Raw genomic sequence first — 16,483 nt, 5'->3', positions numbered from 1 at the left:
TTGGGGGGTGGGGGGGTAAGAAGTGCCACATCCTTTCTCTGAAGCAATAAAAAGATGTAATTGTGGCTTTCTCAAATGTACACTCTGACAGTGGTTTATAAACTGTAGGGAGAAAGAAAGAGATGGAGAATTTGAATTGGCTGTTGAAGGTAGAGAGAGAGAGAGAATGACTGTTGGACAGTTGACCTTGGGCTAGAACATCATAAAGTCAGGGAGAGCTCTGGGGTGTCAGCCTGTTAGTAGTGGAGAGAATCAGCAGAGCATGCCTTCTTGCCAGACTCTCCCACTTCAAAGGCTATGGGGGGACTGCATTAACCAAGGGCATATGGTGCAGCACAAAATTGCAAACTCAAACATGAAATTTGTATGTGTGTGATTATTTTTTGTTTGTTTTTGAAGTCTCGTCTGGATTTCGAGTGTGGGCTTCATAGATAACAGCATTGTATTGCAATATCAAAAGTTGAGTATTCTTGGTTATTTGCCTTTAATACTTTGTATAATATTTACATTTAATCATGAATTGTCTTTTTTTTTCCTGTGTCTTTGGGAATATACTTTTTTTTTGGTTTTTCGAGATAGGGTCTCACCCTGGTCCAGGATGACCTGGAATTAACTCTGTAGTCTCAGGGTGGCCATGAACTCATGGCGATCCTCCTACCTCTACCTCCCAAGTGCTGGGATTAAAGGCATGTGCCTCCACACCCAGTTTGGGAATATACTTTTTTAAATTGTTAATCTGAAAAAGCAGCTAATATTCTCTTGAGTGAGAGACTGGTTTTCTTTTTTTTAATTTTATTTTTTATTACTGACAACTTCCATAATAAACATAGACAATAAACCAACCTTCCCCCTTCACTTAACCCTTGACAACTCCACTCTCCATTATATCCCCTCCCCCCTCAATCAGTCTCTGTTTTATTTTGATGTCATCATCTTTTCCTCCTTTTATAATGGTCTTCTGTAGATAGTGCTGAGGCATTGTGAGGTCATGGATATGCAGGCCATTTTGTGTCTGGAAGATTGCATTGTAAGGGGTCCTGTTCTGACTCTTACATTCCTTATGTCACCTCTAATGCAATGGACCCTGAGATTTGGAAGGTGTAATAGAGATGTCTTAGTGCTGAGCACTCCTCTGTCACTTCTCAGCACTATGGTGCCTTTTGAGTGATCCCAGAGGTCACTGACATCTTATGCTTTTGTAACCAAAAGTAAGAGTAGCATTTATGTATGGGAATAAACATTAAGCAAATGCTTACTGGGCAGTTTGGTAAGCATAATATATGCATTTAGCCAGACATCAGCAGGCATTACACCCGTAGGGCTCATAACTTCCCCAGTCATAGGTTTTCAGGACAAGGCATGTATTTCCTTCCATGGAGCGGGCCTCCAGTCCAATTAGAGAGCAGTTGGTTTCCCCCATAACAGACATACCACTCTTGTACATGTTGGCTCATTTGGCCTGGCTGGCCCAATTTAAGGTTTGCAGTGTCCACAGTTGATTATCTCCACTGATGACTTCTTTTTCTCATGGAGCTGTATGCAGCATAGCTTTTTCCAGCTTTCTGTCAGCTGGTCTTCACAGAGGTTTTCAGCTCAGCTCCGGTAAGATTTCTTAGTGACCTTGCAGCCCAAGTATGTGGAGTCTTCAGCAATAGGGTCTTACCATCTATTCCTGTTGGAAAACCAACAGGATGGACTGGTTTTGTGTAGCAGAAAACAAGCCTACAGGAGTGTTGATTGAATCTGACTGAGACTCTGCACCATGGTTTGGTTTTTAGTCCTCAGTAGTTTTCCACATACAGTACTTGATTGCGTTAATCAGGTCTAAAGCTTAGGAAATGAGTGTTTTGTTGTAAGTTCTCAAAGGTAGCTATTATTAGTGTTTGGTGTGTGTCCATTTGGAATCTAGGGCCTTTGTAATCACAGGGGATACTGTGGCTCTACTGTTTGGGTAGCTTATATGTCACTAGAAAGTGAAGTGAAGAACTGTTTTTCCCATTTCTTTTCTGTTTTTTCTGTTTGTTTGTTTGTTTGTTTATTTTATTTTGTTCTTTTTTTTTTTTTTTTTTTTTTTTTTAGTTAGGTAGGGTTTCTTACTCTACCCAGGCTGACCTTGAACTCACAGCATTCCTTCTACCTCAGCCTCACGAGTGCTGGCATTAAAGGTGTGTGCCACCACACCTGGCTAACAAATTGGCTTCTTTATGTTAGCTGATTTTGCTGAATGAGTGTCTTGTTAATTGGTTTGGAAATATTTGCAACTAGATTTATAGTGTGTGTGCAATATTGTTAGGGAAGATGTGTGAGATTACCCTGCTTCTAGATCACTTAGGTGTGATACATGCTCTTTTGTGTTTAGTACACTGAACTATCATATTGTTTTCTTCATTCAGGTGCTATCTCTTCTGAAGAAATAATTAAATATGCACATAGGATTAGTGCAAGCAATGCTGTGTGTGCCCCATTGACCTGGGTTCCAGGTAACATTGCTTTGAAACTACTTATGTGTCTATGTAAAAGTATTTAAGTGCAGAATGTACTTGACTTTAGAAACATCTGCTAGTAAAGATATATTCATGTCTTTTTCTTTTCATATCCACATGTGATTTCTGTGTATGTGTGTGGATATGGTGTGTGGAAGCCACAGGTCAATGTTGGGTGTTTTCCTCAAATGGCTTTCCACCCTTTTTTTTTTTTTTCATTTTTAAAAATTGCTTTATTTCCAACTCATTGATTTCTGGGGGTCCTCCTCAGTGGGGGTTATGGTATTCACTGTGGGGTCATGAAACCCTCAGTCAGTCCCTATGGAATAGCAGGGGTACCACGCCTCAGGGTATTCATACACATAATGTGGTACTTGCAATCTTTCCAGCCTCTCTTCCATAATGTTCTCTAAGCCGTGGCAGGCCTGTTGGCAGTCTGATTTGATGCTGAATTTTCTGTAGCATCTGGATTTCTGCTTTGATGGGTTTTGATTGATTACTGTGCCAGTCACCATTGCTCTAGAGCTGGTTGTCAGGCTAGCAGTAACAACAGTATTCATGTCACTGCTTCCTTGAAATTTCTCCTGGGCCCCAGAAGATTTCACCTTATTTTTTGAGACAAGGTTTTGCTTGTTCACCATTTCAGCTAGTCTAGCTAGCCAACTTATTCTGAGGATTCTCATGTCTCTGCCACTTGAGCACTGGGATTACAGGTGTATGCCACCATGCACAGCATTTTGTGTGAATGCTGAGGATCCAAACTCAGTAAGTCCTTATACTTATGTGGCAAGTGCTTCACTGACAGCCATTTCCTTAGCCCCATGTATATCTATAAGGAATGCCATATATTTGCCTCCCTCCTTTTTATAGGATAGTTTCACAAAAGTAGAATGGTTCAAGACATGAGTGTTAATGCCTACTATCTGGTTTATTTATAGATAGCTGTGGCAGTTTACCTGCCTACCCAGAACATGTAAAAATGCTTTCAAATTACCTGAGTCTAAGGGTAAAGCCCATTGCAATAAGATTATAAATAGATGCTTACCAGGTGGGCAAGGCCCCTTGTTGGCTTTTTACCTTTCATAAACTTGTAAGTCCCTGCTGGGCAATATGTGATGCTTCCAGAGCAGTAGATTTATTGTATTTGTGAAAGCTAGGCTGGCAAGCCAATTCCTCAGAGCCACTAGTATTTCTACAAAGAACCCAGCCCGGAAAACAATCCCAGTGCTCCTAGGTGCTAAGTTTAGACAAAGCCTAGAGCACCAAGCAGTACGCACACACCTGGGAAAATCCGAGGTTATTAGAAACAGCAAAGAATAATGAATTGTACTTATATCTACAGTGGGTAAAACATAAAATGGGAGTCCTAACAGGAAGGGCATATTCTTTGGAGGAATTGAGAGAGCTTGAGGAAAATATTACCAAAAAGTTGGTCTACATTTGGCCATGTTTGCATTCAACTCCAAACTTCTTTTTAATGTCCTTTCTTTTTTTTTTTTTAATTTTTATTTATTTATTTGAGAGCAACAGACACAGAGAGAAAGACAGATAGAGGAAGAGAGAGAATGGGCGCGCCAGGGCTTTCAGCCTCTGCAAACGAACTCCAGACGCGTGCGCCCCCTTGTGCATCTGGCTAACATGGGACCTGGGGAACCGAGCCTCAAACCGGGGTCCTTAGGCTTCACAGGCAAGCGCTTAACCGCTAAGCCATCTCTCCAGCCCTTAATGTCCTTTCTTGATGGGAATCACAGTACCTTCTGATGTAGCTAGAAAGTGATGAGAATTGGGGATTTTTATGTGTTGGTTTTAGTTTATTTGAGACAGTATCTTATTTAGCCATTGCTGGCCTCAGTCTCATTATGTATCTGAGGATGACCTTGAACTTCTGGTCCTCCTGCCTCCACCTCCCAAGTGCTGGGAATACAGATGTGTACCACCATCCTTGGCTTAGCCTTTAAATGACAAACTGGGGCTGGGAGATGGCTCAGTGTTTAAAGGTGCTTTCTTGCAAAGCCTGCTGGCCTCCATTCAATTCCCCAGCCACATATATAAAGCCTGATGGCCATTCTTTTGCTGCAGCAGAGATGCTGGGGTGTGTGTATGTGCAAACAAATAGATTTATTATTTTTTTTTTAATGACAGGCTGAAAGAGGTTGTTTAGAAAAAATTTTAATTTAGATAATCCTTTCTCACATTTTGAATACATATAGATGATAGTGTATTCATGGGAAGATTCAGAGGAATCAACAGTGTATAGTCAGAAAAATAATATATTGCTCTCTTAACAACTGATAAACTATCCCTTATGTTTTAAGATTTTTTAATGTAGAGGATTTCAGTGAGTTCAAGGGTAGCCTGAGACTAATTCCAGGTCATTCTGGGCTACAGCTAGGCCTACCTCAAAAAAAGAGAAAAAAAAAATATTTAAAATTTAAGATGTAACTTGAGGTCAGGCATGGTGATATATACCTGTAATTCCAGCTGCTTGAGAGATTGAGGGGAAGGATTGCAAATGTGAAAATCCTGTATCTAAAATAACATAAAGTAGAATGGTTTTGAATGTGAATCAATGAAAACTAGTACTTCCAAAGACCATATTGATTCTTTTTAAAAATACAATTGAGGATAAAATATTTAAAAAAAAAATACAATCGAGGGCTGGAGAGATGGCTTTAGAGATTAAAGCATGTGCCTGCAGAGCTTAAGGACCCATTCAGTTCTTCAGGACTCACGTAAGCCAGATGCACAAGGTGGCACATATGTCTGGAGTTCATTAGCAGTGGCTAGAGACCCTGGTGTGCCCATTCTCTTTGTCTTTCCCTTTGTCTCAAAAATAAATTTTAAAAAACACGATTGCATTAAAAGCAGTTTTTATTGTTATAGGAGACCCACGGAGACCATATCCGACAGATTTAGAGATGAGAAGTGGATTACTGGGTCAGATGAATAATCCTTCCACGAATGGTGTAAATGGCCATCTTCCAGGGGATGCGCTTGCAGCAGGTAGACTGCCAGGTAATGTTAACTGGATTAATGTTTTCAAGCACACCGCATCTTTTTAGAGATGGCAGTGACGGGCTGTGGGCAGCAAATATTTGAGATTCCAGACCAAACTTTAAGTATCTGGCTTCTCTGCCAGTTTATCCTGTTCTCTGCTTTGATAAAGACTCTTCAGATGAACCTTATAAGTAATTAGACATTAGTGGCTTTTCTGTTCCTTCTATTAATATTTTGATATGTTCCTCAGGCATTGGGTCTTTCTTCTTTCATGGCTGCTCTAAACACTGTTTTGTAATTATGAGGTATGCTGTACAGATTAAGTAATAAACATACATCATGTGGATGAATTGTTAGAATGTGGCAGAACATTTCTAAAGTAGGGGAAAATACCCTTTCTGAAGCATTCACTTTAAAGATTTTAGCTTAATACTTCAGTTAGTGACCCAAGTACAAACTTGGGAATTCTGTACTTGCTACTCTCTTGAGGTATTCCTTTTACTGCTCATTGTGGTTGTAATGGATTGTATACTAGTCACAGTTTTGTAAGGATATGCCACATTAGTAATTTGAATAGGAAAATTGAATTATTAACAGATTAAAAATTACTGAGAGGTAAAAAGAATTATTTTGAATTTCATTAGATATTTTTTAAAGTATTTTTTGTTTATTTTTATTTATTTGAGAGTGACAGAGAGAGAAAGACAGAGAGAGAGAGAATGGGCGCTCCAGGGCCTCCAGCCACTGCAAACAAACTCCAGACACGTGCGCCTCCTTGTGCATCTGGCTAACGTGGGTCCTGGGGAATCGAGCCTCAAACTGGCGTCCTTAGGCTTCACAGGCGAGCGCCTAACCGCTAAGCCATCTCTCCAGCCCTCATTAGATATTTATATTAGATATGCCTGTTTTTTTTTTGTTGTTGTTGTTGTTGTTGTTTTGGTTTTTCGTGGTAGGGTCTCACTCAAGCTCAGGCTGACCTGGAATTCACTATGTAGTCTCAGGGTGGCCTTGAACTCACAGCAATCCTCCTACCTCTGCCCCCTTAAGTGCTGGGATTAAAAGTGCACCACCACGCCCAGCTAGAATTGATTTTTTTTTTAATTTGATTTATTAGTTTTCTTTTCATCAAATACAGGCAGTTTGGTACCATTGTTTAGGCTCATCTATGATCTACCCCCTCCCATTAGACCCTCCTTGTTGATGTAAATGGGTCGTGCATTGTGGAGTTAGTCCCCAGTTATTGGTATGCTAAATGTCTCTGCAACTCATGACCCAACATGTGACTCTGATGTTCTTTCCGCCCCTCTTCCGCAAAATTTCCCTGAGCCATGTTGGGTTCATTTTTGGTCTGCTTCAGTGCTGAGGTGTTGGGGGCCTCTGAGGCTCTGGCTCTCTGATTTGGTAGGAGTTGATTTTTCTCTGTGTTGGTCTCCTTCCCCTTTGTGCTGGTATCCGGTTCACAGGAAAACATCACCCTTGCTTGTTTCACCAATTGTCTTTAGTTTCAGTTGGGCTCCTTTTGAGGTATGTTGGGGCAGCTCTCTCCATAGGATCTGCATCTATCTGAAAAAGAGAAGTAGATTCTCCAACAGAGAGTAAGTTAGCACCCAGAAAATTGAAATAACACTTACTTTTTTGATAGACAGATTGATAGGTGTAGGCCCTTTTGTACCCCATGATTGATGATAGCTTGATATTGTAGAGTGGGTTTGTGTTTGTGTATGGTTCTGACTTGTTTCCCAGCTCCAGCTATGGGTCTAGTACCACTGAGTGGATCAGTTAGCCAAATCAAGAGTAGTTCGTTCCTCACCATGGCTGTGTGCCACAATTACACTTGTGTGGGCACCACATCAGGTTATTTGTTGCTAATTAGTTAATGTGTTGCTTGGACAGCTCTTGGTCATTTCCCCCAGTCGCCTAGGTAGCGCCTTCTGGCACTAGACACGCTGACTGTCTGGGGACTGACTCTCTCCTGGCTTCCAGCCATGCCATTCGATTTTGCGTATCAGCTACATATGGAGTCTTCAGCAATAGGTCTTACCACTGGCCTTTGGTAGGTCATCAAGTACTCTGACAGAAGTCTGTCATTGTTTTGGGAAACCTTGTAGGTTTCTCTGATCAAAAGCTCATTGTGGATGGTAGCCCCAAGCTGCAAGTGGGGGTTACAGGTCAGTGCCCACTAATAAATTGAGGAAAAACAAAACTAACATACAAGAGTTAGAGAGGAGAGAGATAGAGGGGAGAGGGGAAGAGGGAGGGAGGGAAAATGTAGAAGATTTAGGTTAGTCTTTATCCTACCCTCTCCAGTGTCTTGTGGTTCAGGTGTTTCCTGTAAAGGTCTAGTGAAGGTTCAGCCATTTGGTCTGACTTTTAGGAAGTAGAATTTTATGGTACCAATGCCGTTTGGGTCCAGATTACTGTTTTCCACCCTTCGCTGCCCTCCCTGCCCTCCCCATCCATCCTATTGTCTAGTCCATGAGGTGCTTGCTGAGTATGTAAGGTATCTTGGGTAGATTCAGGTTAGGTGTTGTAGATGAGTGAAACTATGTGTCGATTTTTTTTCTGTGATTGGGTAAGTTCACTGAGAATGATCTGTTCCAGGTTCAACCATTTTTCCTCAAATTTCTTTGTGTCATTTTTTCTTACTGCTGTATAGAATTCCATTGTGTAGATATACCATATCTTTGTTATCCATTCTTCTAATGATGGACATCTGGGTAATTCCAGCTTTTATCTATTACGAATTGGGCCGCTACAAACATGGTTGAGCAAATCTCTCTGGACTTTGGTTTGAAGGTTTTAGGGTATATGCCCAGTAAGGGTATAACTGGGTCTGTTGGTATTTCTATAGTCAGCTTTTTTAGGAATCTCCATATTGCTTTCCAGAGTGGTTGTACCATCCTGCATTCCCACCAACAGTGAATGAGTGTCCCTGCTTCTCCACATCCTCGCCAGCATGTATTTTCATTTGACTTTTTGATGTTGGCTATCCTTATTGGGGTAAGGTGGAATCTCATAGTTGTTTTAATTTGCATTTCTCTGAAGATTAGGGATGATGAACATTTTCTTAAGTGTGTGTTTGCCATTTGTATTTCTTCCTCTGTGAATTGCCTGTTCAACTCTGCACTCCATTTTGTGAGTGGGGTATTTGTCGTCTTATTGTTTAGACTTTTGAGTTCTTTGTAAATTCTAGAAATAAGGACTCTATCAGTTGGATAACCTGCAAATATTTTCTCCCACTCTGTGGGTATTCTATTGGCTTTGCTTATTATATGCTTGTCTATAAAGAAACTCTTCACTTTCATATGATCCCATTGGTTGAGTGACTGTTTCAGAACGTGAGCCACTGGGGTTTTGTTCAGGAAGTCTTTTTCCATTCCTATATCATGGAAAGTACTTCCTAAATTTTCTTCCAGTAGTATTCGAGTTTCTGGTCTTATGTTGAGGTCTTTGATCCATTTGGATTTGAGCATAGTGCATGGTGAAATGTGTGGATCAAGTTTTCGTTTCCTGCATGTGGTTATCCAGTTTGTCCAGCACCATTTGTTGAAGATGCTATCTTTTTTCCAGCCTATATTGTTTGGGCCTTTGTTGAATATCAAGTAGCTATGGTTGCTGGACTCAAAATCCGGGTCCTCAAGTCTATTCCATTGGTCTATACTCCTGTTTTAATGCCAGTACCATGCTGTTTTTATTACTATGGCTTTGTAGTATAGCTTTAGATCAGGTATGGTGATGCCACCAGAGGTGTTTCTTTTGCTGAGGATATGTTTGGATATGCGAGGCCTTCTGCCTTTCCATATGAAATTTGAGATCATTTTTTCTATCTCTGTGAAGAACACTGTAGGGATTTTAATTGGAATTGCGTTAAATCTATATATTGCCTTTGGTAGGATTGCCATCTTCACAATGTTAATTCTGCCTATCCAGGAGCATGGGAGGTCTTTCCATCTTCTCAAGTCCTCCTCAATTTCTTTTTTGAGAGTTTTTATATTTTCATTGTATAGATCTTTTACTTCCTTGGTTAACGTTATTCCAAGGTATTTTATTTTTTTTGTTGCTATTGAAAATGGGACTATGTCCTTTATTTCTTTATCTGTGTCTTTGTCATTTGCATACAGAAATGCTACCGATTTTTGTGCATTGATTTTGTATCCTGCTACTTTGCTATAGGAGTTAATCACCTTCAGGAGTTTTGGGATGGAGTGTCTCGGGTCTCTTACATATACAATCATGTCATCAGCAAATAGAGCTAACTTAACTTCTTCCTTTCCAAATTGTATCCCTTTTATTTCCTTCTCCTGTCTTATTGCTTGGGCTAGGACTTCCAGAACTATATTGAAAAGCAGACGTGAGAGAGGACACCCTGTCTTGTTCCTGATCTCAATGGGAATTCCTCCAGTCTCTCTCCATTAATTATTATTTGGGCCTTTGGAGCTTTGTATATTGCCTTTATTATGTTAAGATGTGGGCCGGCCATGCCGATTCTCTCCAATGTTTTGATCATGAAGTGATGTTGTATCTTGTCAAAGGCCTTTTCTGCATCTATTGAAATGATCATGTGGTTTTTATGTTTAAGCTTGTTTATGTGGTGTATTACATTGACAGATTTTCGTATGTTGTACCACCCTTGTGTTCCTGGGATAAATCCCATTTGGTCAAGGTGGATAATGCTTTTGATGTGTTGTTGGATTCGGTTTGCGAGTATTTTGTTGAAGATCTTTGCATCTATGTTCATTAGGGAAATAGGCTGGTAGTTTTCTTTTCTTGTGGCATCTCTGCCTGGTTTTGGGATTAGGGTGACACTAGCTTCATAGAAGGAGTTGGGTAGCTTTCCCTGTTCTTCAATGGTGTGGCACAGTTTTAGAAAGATTGGTTTGAGTTCTTCCATGAAGGTTTGATGAAATTCGGCTGGGAATCCATCTGGTCCTGGACTCTTCTTTTTTGGGAGGTTTTTTACTACTTTTTCAATCTCCGTGAGTGTGATGGGTTCATTGAGGTGATTAATCTGCTCTGAGTTTAGCTTTGGTAGATGATAAGCATCCAGGAATTTATCCATCTCCTCCACATTTTCCAGTTTTGTAGAGTAGAGGTTTTTGAAATAAGTCCTGATGATTCTGCTGATTTCACTTATGTCTGTTGTGATCTCTCCTTTTTCATTTTGAATTTTGTTAATTTGGATTCTCTCTTGTTTTTGCTTGATCAAATTGGCCAGAGGTTTGTCAATCTTGTTTATTTTTTCAAAGAACCAGCTCTTTGTTTTGTCAATTGCCTTAATTGTTTCCTTGGTTTCCAATTCATTAATTTCTGCTCTGATTTTAATTATTTCTTTCCTTCTGGAGCTCTTTGGGTTGGATTTTTCTTGTTTTTCCAATGCCTTTAGGTGGATGGTTAGGCTATTGATTTGGGATCTTTCTGTCTTTTTTATGAAGGCATTGAGTGCTATGAATTTTCCCCTGAGGACTGCCTTCATTGTGTCCCACCAGTTTTGGTATGATGTGTTCTCATTGTCATTCAATTCCAGGAATTTTGCAATTTCATTTTTAATTCATCCACTATCCCTTTATTGTTTAAGAGTGTGCTATTCAGTTTCCAGTTGCCGTTGGGTTCTTGTTAGTTTTTTTTTTGTTGTTGATTTCTAGGAATATAGCATTATGATCTGATATCATGCAGGGAATTATGTCGATTTTCCTAAATATGTGGAGGCAGTCTTTGTGACCCAGTATATGGTCTATTTTAGAGAATGTTCCATGGGCTGCTGAGAAGAATGTGTAGTCTGTGGATTTGGGGTGGAAAGTTCTGTAGATGTCTGTTAGGTCTAAGTGCTCTATGGTTTTGATGAGCTCTCTTACTTCCCTGTTGAGCTTCTGTTTGGATGATCTGTCTATTACTGATAATGGTGTGTTAAAGTCCCCAGCTATGATGGTGTTGGTGGTTATTTCTGTTTTATTGTCAAGTAGGTTTTGTTTTATGAACTGTGCTGCCCCTGTGTTTGGTGCATACAGATTTATGATTGTAATATCCTCTTGATAGATTGTTCCCTTTATAAGTAGGAAGTAGCCTTCTTTGTCTTCTTTGATTGTTTTTCGTTTGAAGTCAATTTTATCTGATATTAATATAGCTACACCTGCTTGTTTCTTATTCCCATTTGCTTGGAATATTGTTTTCCACCCTTTCACCCTGAGGAGGTTTCTGTCTTTAGTGGTAAGCTGGGTTTCTTGAAGGCAGCAGATTGAGGGGTCTAATTTTTTGATCCACCCTGTTAGCTTGTGTCTCTTGATGGGTGAATTAAGGCCATTAATATTTAGGGTTATGACTGTGAGATTTGATTTGATCCCTGCCATGTTGTGGTGGTAGAGGTGTGTTGGCCTTTCCGTGGATTTTTAGCATTTTCTCTGTCTACTCTGGGCTTGGTTGCTGTGATCTGCTTCTTGTAGGTATTTGTGTTTGGTTATTTGTTTCTTCTCTGTGGAGAGTTTCCTGGAATACTTTCTGTAGGTTTGGTTTTGATATAATTGTAAAGCTGAGTTTTGTCATGGAAAGTTTTCCTTTCACCATCTATTATAAGGGAGTCTTTTGCCGGGTAGAGTAGTTTGGGTTGGAAGCCATAGTTTCTTAGAGTTTGGAAAGTTTCATTCCAGGCCCTTCTAGCTTTCAGGGTTTCCATTGAGAAGTCTGAAGTAATTCTGTTGGGGTTTCCTTTGAAAGTGATGTGCTGTTTTTCCCTAGCTGCTTTTAGGAGTTTCTCTTTGGTGTCAATGTTTAACGTCTTAATGATAATATGCCTTGGTGAGTTTCTCCTTGGGTCTAGTCTGTTAGGAGTTCTGTTTGCTTCTTGTATCTTGATTGGCCTTTCTTTTAAGAGACGGGGAAGTTTTCTTCAATTATTGTGTTAAATAAGTTCTCCATGCCTTTGTCTGAAATTCTTCTCCTTCTGGTATTCCAGTGATTCTGATATTAGGACGTTTAAGTGTATCCCACAATTCTCTCATGTTCTGTGCACAGGAACTTTTGAATTTACTGAAATTTGTGGACTCTCTAACTGTTTCTTCCATCCTGTCTTCCAGATTAGAGTTTCTATCTTCCACTTTGCTGACTCTATTCTTGAGGGCCTCTAGCGAGTTTTGGACTTGTTCAATTAAGTTTGCATTTTCTACTACTTTCCTATGTATCACTTCCATCGCTCTGTCCAGCTCCCTTTTCACCTCATTTTCTGATTTTCGTGATGATTCTTGGAAATCATCCTTGCATTTCTTTATGTTTTCATTTAGTGTGGCCAGCTGATTTTTAAGGTCCTCTTTTTTTTTTCACTCTCCCTTAACTCTCTTAGCTCTCTTTGAATTCCTTCCAGTGTCTTATCATATTGCTCTAGCTTAGTGATGGTAGCATCCACACGATTATCTGTCCTTTGTAGCTTTCCTGCCAGTTCTAGCAGTAGGTTGGTCAGGGTTGCATTGTTCATGGCTTCCACTTGATGTTCTGATCCTAAACACTCTTCTATGTTTTGGTTAGATATAATCCTTGTTGGACTGGGTGATCTGTCTGGATTTTCTTGCATTTTATTTTTCATGTTATTTCTTTTGTGCTGTGGTTTACCCATGTCAGTGTATGGGCAGGTAGGGGGGTGGAGCAGCCTGGGATCTAGCTTAATGAGAATCCAAGGCAGCCTGGAGCAGTTACAAGTAGCCTGGGTTTTTGCTTTCTCTTTCCAAAGCTGCCTATCTATAGCCTGACAGGGGCGCCAAAGTTGCCTGAGTTCTCACCCAGTAATGCACCAAAGCTGCCTGCCTTCTAGTTTGGAAGCAGACTGAGGCAGCAAGCCCTGAAGCTGCCCAAATTCTGGCTGGGAATACTGGGACCTGCAAACTGTCTGAGCTCGCCTCAGGGGAGTGGGGGATGGGTAGCGATGTACAGGTAGGGGATGTCGCCTGAGCTGGTGCTAGTGACTCAGTGTGGACTTGTGTGGCCCTTGCTATGGGACTGGGCCCACTGCGTGTGCAATTGTAGTGCAGAGGCAGCTGATGCAGGCACGGGATCAGGACACAGCAGAGGCTGGCCGGCAGGCAAGCGATCGGAGCACAGCAGCAGGGGGTCTGGCAGCAGCTTAATCAAGGCAGAGGCGGCCCCCGCGGGCATGGGAACCGAGCACAGAGTGGCTGGCCAACAGGCACAATCAGAGCACAAAGGCAGAGATCCCCATGTGTCAGCACAGCGGGCTGGCAGGCGCGTGATGGGCTGGCGGTCGCGGGGTGCGGCGGCTGTATGTGTGGGGGTAGACTACCCACTCGAGGGGGGATGCGTGCTTCCCTGTTTTTCTCCACTCTGTGCCCTGCCACTGGCCAGAAGACCCTGATAACCCTTAATTTCTTGCCTTTCTTTGCCAGGGGAGCACGGGGGGGGGGGGGTGCGGGGCGCGCGGTGTTCGCCGGGGCTGGGCCACGTGGCCGGGGAGCGCCAGGTCGCGCCAAGGGGCGCGGGGATGTGTACTTCCCTGTTTTTCCCCTCTCTGTGCCCTCCCACTGGGAAAAAGACCCTGTTAGCCCTTGATTTCTTGCCTTTTTCTCCCTGGTATCTGGAGTGCAGCTAGGCGGTCGCCATCTTGGCCGGAAGTTACCCAAGAATTGATTTTTACAAGTATGGGAATAAGAATAACCTATATGTGTTAGACCTGGAACACACAATACCCACAGAAAGAACAGGATCAGAATGCCCTACTCCCATTCCAAAGCTCACAATCATGTCACCTTCATTAGGGGGTATAATGTAGCTATGGCCCATTCCATAATAGAGAAATTTGATGAGTTATCTAAAGGCAGAAGGATTATTAAGTACTAGGGTTCTGTGGAGACTTACTTGGAACCCTATCATTGGGATTATGAAATCTACTTGGAGGCTAGAGAGATGGATTAGGGGTTAAGGCGCTTGTCTACAAAACATAAGGATCCATGTTTGACTCTCCAGATCCCATATAAGCCAGACGCACAAAGGTGAGACAAGCACAAAGTCACACATGCCCACTAGGTGGTGCAAGCATCTGCCTGGCTCTTGATTATTTTTAAAAGTGCTTTTTCAGACAAGGTCTTATGTTGCCCAGGCTGGCCTTAAATTCACTGTGTAGTTGAGGCTTGCCTTGAGCTGCCAGTCTTGGCTCCACACCCATGAGCTAGGACTACAAATGTGCGTCTCTTTCTCTTAGTCTTGAACTATATCTGTTTTACTCTGTTCTCAGAAATACAGGTGTGTCTAAGATATGTCTTATATATGCATTCTCAGTTTCTTTGATCAGTTACTTAAAACAGCAGTTTCTCTGTATTCTAAGAAATTAGTGGGGTGTGGTGGCACACACCTTTTTAGTATTTGGGAGGCAGAGGTTGAAGGATCACCATGAGTTCAAGGCCAGCCTGGGACTACTTAGTGAATTCCAGGTCAGCCTGAACTAGAGCTGGACCCTACCTCAAAAAAACAGAAGAATTATTAGCTGTTTATAATAGAGAATCATCTATATAATTTAGGATTGCATAACTACTATAGCATATAAGTGTAGAAAAGATTTGATGTGTAGATTACTTGCAAAAGAAGAATTGTCTAGTGAATTCTCTAAGTAGCTTCTTACAGAATAGTAGCTATTTTTCAGGTTCTTAGTTGATAAGGAATCATGCTTTTCCTTGATTTTCTTTAATTTGACTTTTTTTAAAAAAATTCTAATCTTAAGCTTGCTTTGGTCATTGGTATGTGTTTAGTGTATGTGTGGTATGTGGCTAGCATATGTGAAACCCTGGGTTTGTTTGATCCCCAATACCAGTAAACAAAAAAAAAATAAGTTTCAGTAGTTTACATAAGGGGAAGGGTAATGGACAGGTCTGTCAACTACAAGTGAACCTGCTCTTATGTGTGTCTTTCTTTTCTCTAGATGTCCTTGCCCCACAGTATCCATGGCAGTCAAATGACATGTCAGTGAATATGTTACCACCAAATCACAGCAATGACTTCTTATTGGAACCTCCTGGACATAATAAAGAAAATGAAGATGATGTTGAGGTTATGTCAACAGACTCTTCAAGCAGTAGTAGTGACTCTGATTAAACCAGGTGTGACGGCACACAGAAGCAGATACTATAGAGTGTGTTAAACAGTTGTCCGGAACTAGAACCTGCACTGTCGGGGAGTAGCCCTGAAATATCAATATGGTGGAATTGTGCAGCCTACTAAAAATGAAAGAGGGTTTTTCTTTTATAGCCAGAAAATATGGTTTTATTTCTAGTCCACTAAGGAAATATTTGGGGCCTTGTCAAATTTTGATTCAGTAAGTAGCTTGGTGCTGCTTTGCCTTGTCAGTTGTGGGATTTGTACACGGTAGTTTGGTAGTAAGATTCCATGATGTGACCAATGTACGTGCCATTAAGGTAGGCTTCCAGGAATTACTTAGAAAAAGTGTTTCTTAGAAAAGGATGGTCACATCTATAATCCCAGTACCTAGTTGGCTGAGGCAGGAAGCAGTCATTATAGTTTGTGACCAGCTTGGGCTACATAATTCCATACTAACACTTTTCTTTGTCTCAAAACAAAAAGGCAGTAGATTTTTTAATGTAATATTTCAAAATAAAAACAGTGTAAAGCTAAGTCTCTTGGATTCTGTTGCAGCAGCAGAAAACTTGTACTATTTATACTGTTTGCAGTTACTGTAATTTTTGTAAATAAACTTGCTTTTGTTTGAGCTATATATATTTCTCTTCTTTTTTATTTGTGTGTGGTGAGCATGTGTGTGTATATGCATGCTTGTCTGTGTGTGTGGGCACATGTCTGCATGTTGGTGCCAGGGGATGACATTAGGTGTCTTCATGACTTGCTTTACTCTCTTTACTGAGGCAGTTACTTGAGCTGGTAGATTGCTGGGATTACTTTTTTTTTTTTTTTTTTTTTTTTGGTTTTTCGAGGTAGGGTCTCACTCTGGTCCAGGCTGACCTGGAATTAACTCTGTCATCTCAGGGTGGCCTTGAACTCAT

General features: G+C 41.0%; 1 protein-coding gene across 1 annotated transcript in view; it reads left to right on the top strand.

The window, feature by feature from the left end:
• Positions 1-16,200, top strand: part of Med4 (mediator complex subunit 4) — a 31,492-nt gene extending 15,292 nt beyond the window's left edge. Inside the window, exons 5-7 of the mRNA XM_004665879.2 lie at positions 2,394-2,480; positions 5,367-5,498; positions 15,391-16,200. Coding sequence (XP_004665936.1) covers positions 2,394-2,480; positions 5,367-5,498; positions 15,391-15,563 — 392 coding nt within the window. The 3' untranslated portion in view covers positions 15,564-16,200. The remainder of the gene's footprint in view (positions 1-2,393; positions 2,481-5,366; positions 5,499-15,390) is intronic.
• The last annotated feature ends 283 nt before the right edge of the window (positions 16,201-16,483 follow it).

Source organism: Jaculus jaculus, chromosome 3 (genome assembly GCF_020740685.1).
Source record: "Jaculus jaculus isolate mJacJac1 chromosome 3, mJacJac1.mat.Y.cur, whole genome shotgun sequence".
Classification (NCBI taxonomy): Eukaryota; Metazoa; Chordata; class Mammalia; order Rodentia; family Dipodidae; genus Jaculus; species Jaculus jaculus.
Note: the sequence above shows the minus strand (reverse complement) of the source record. Positions and strands in the feature narration are given on the sequence as shown.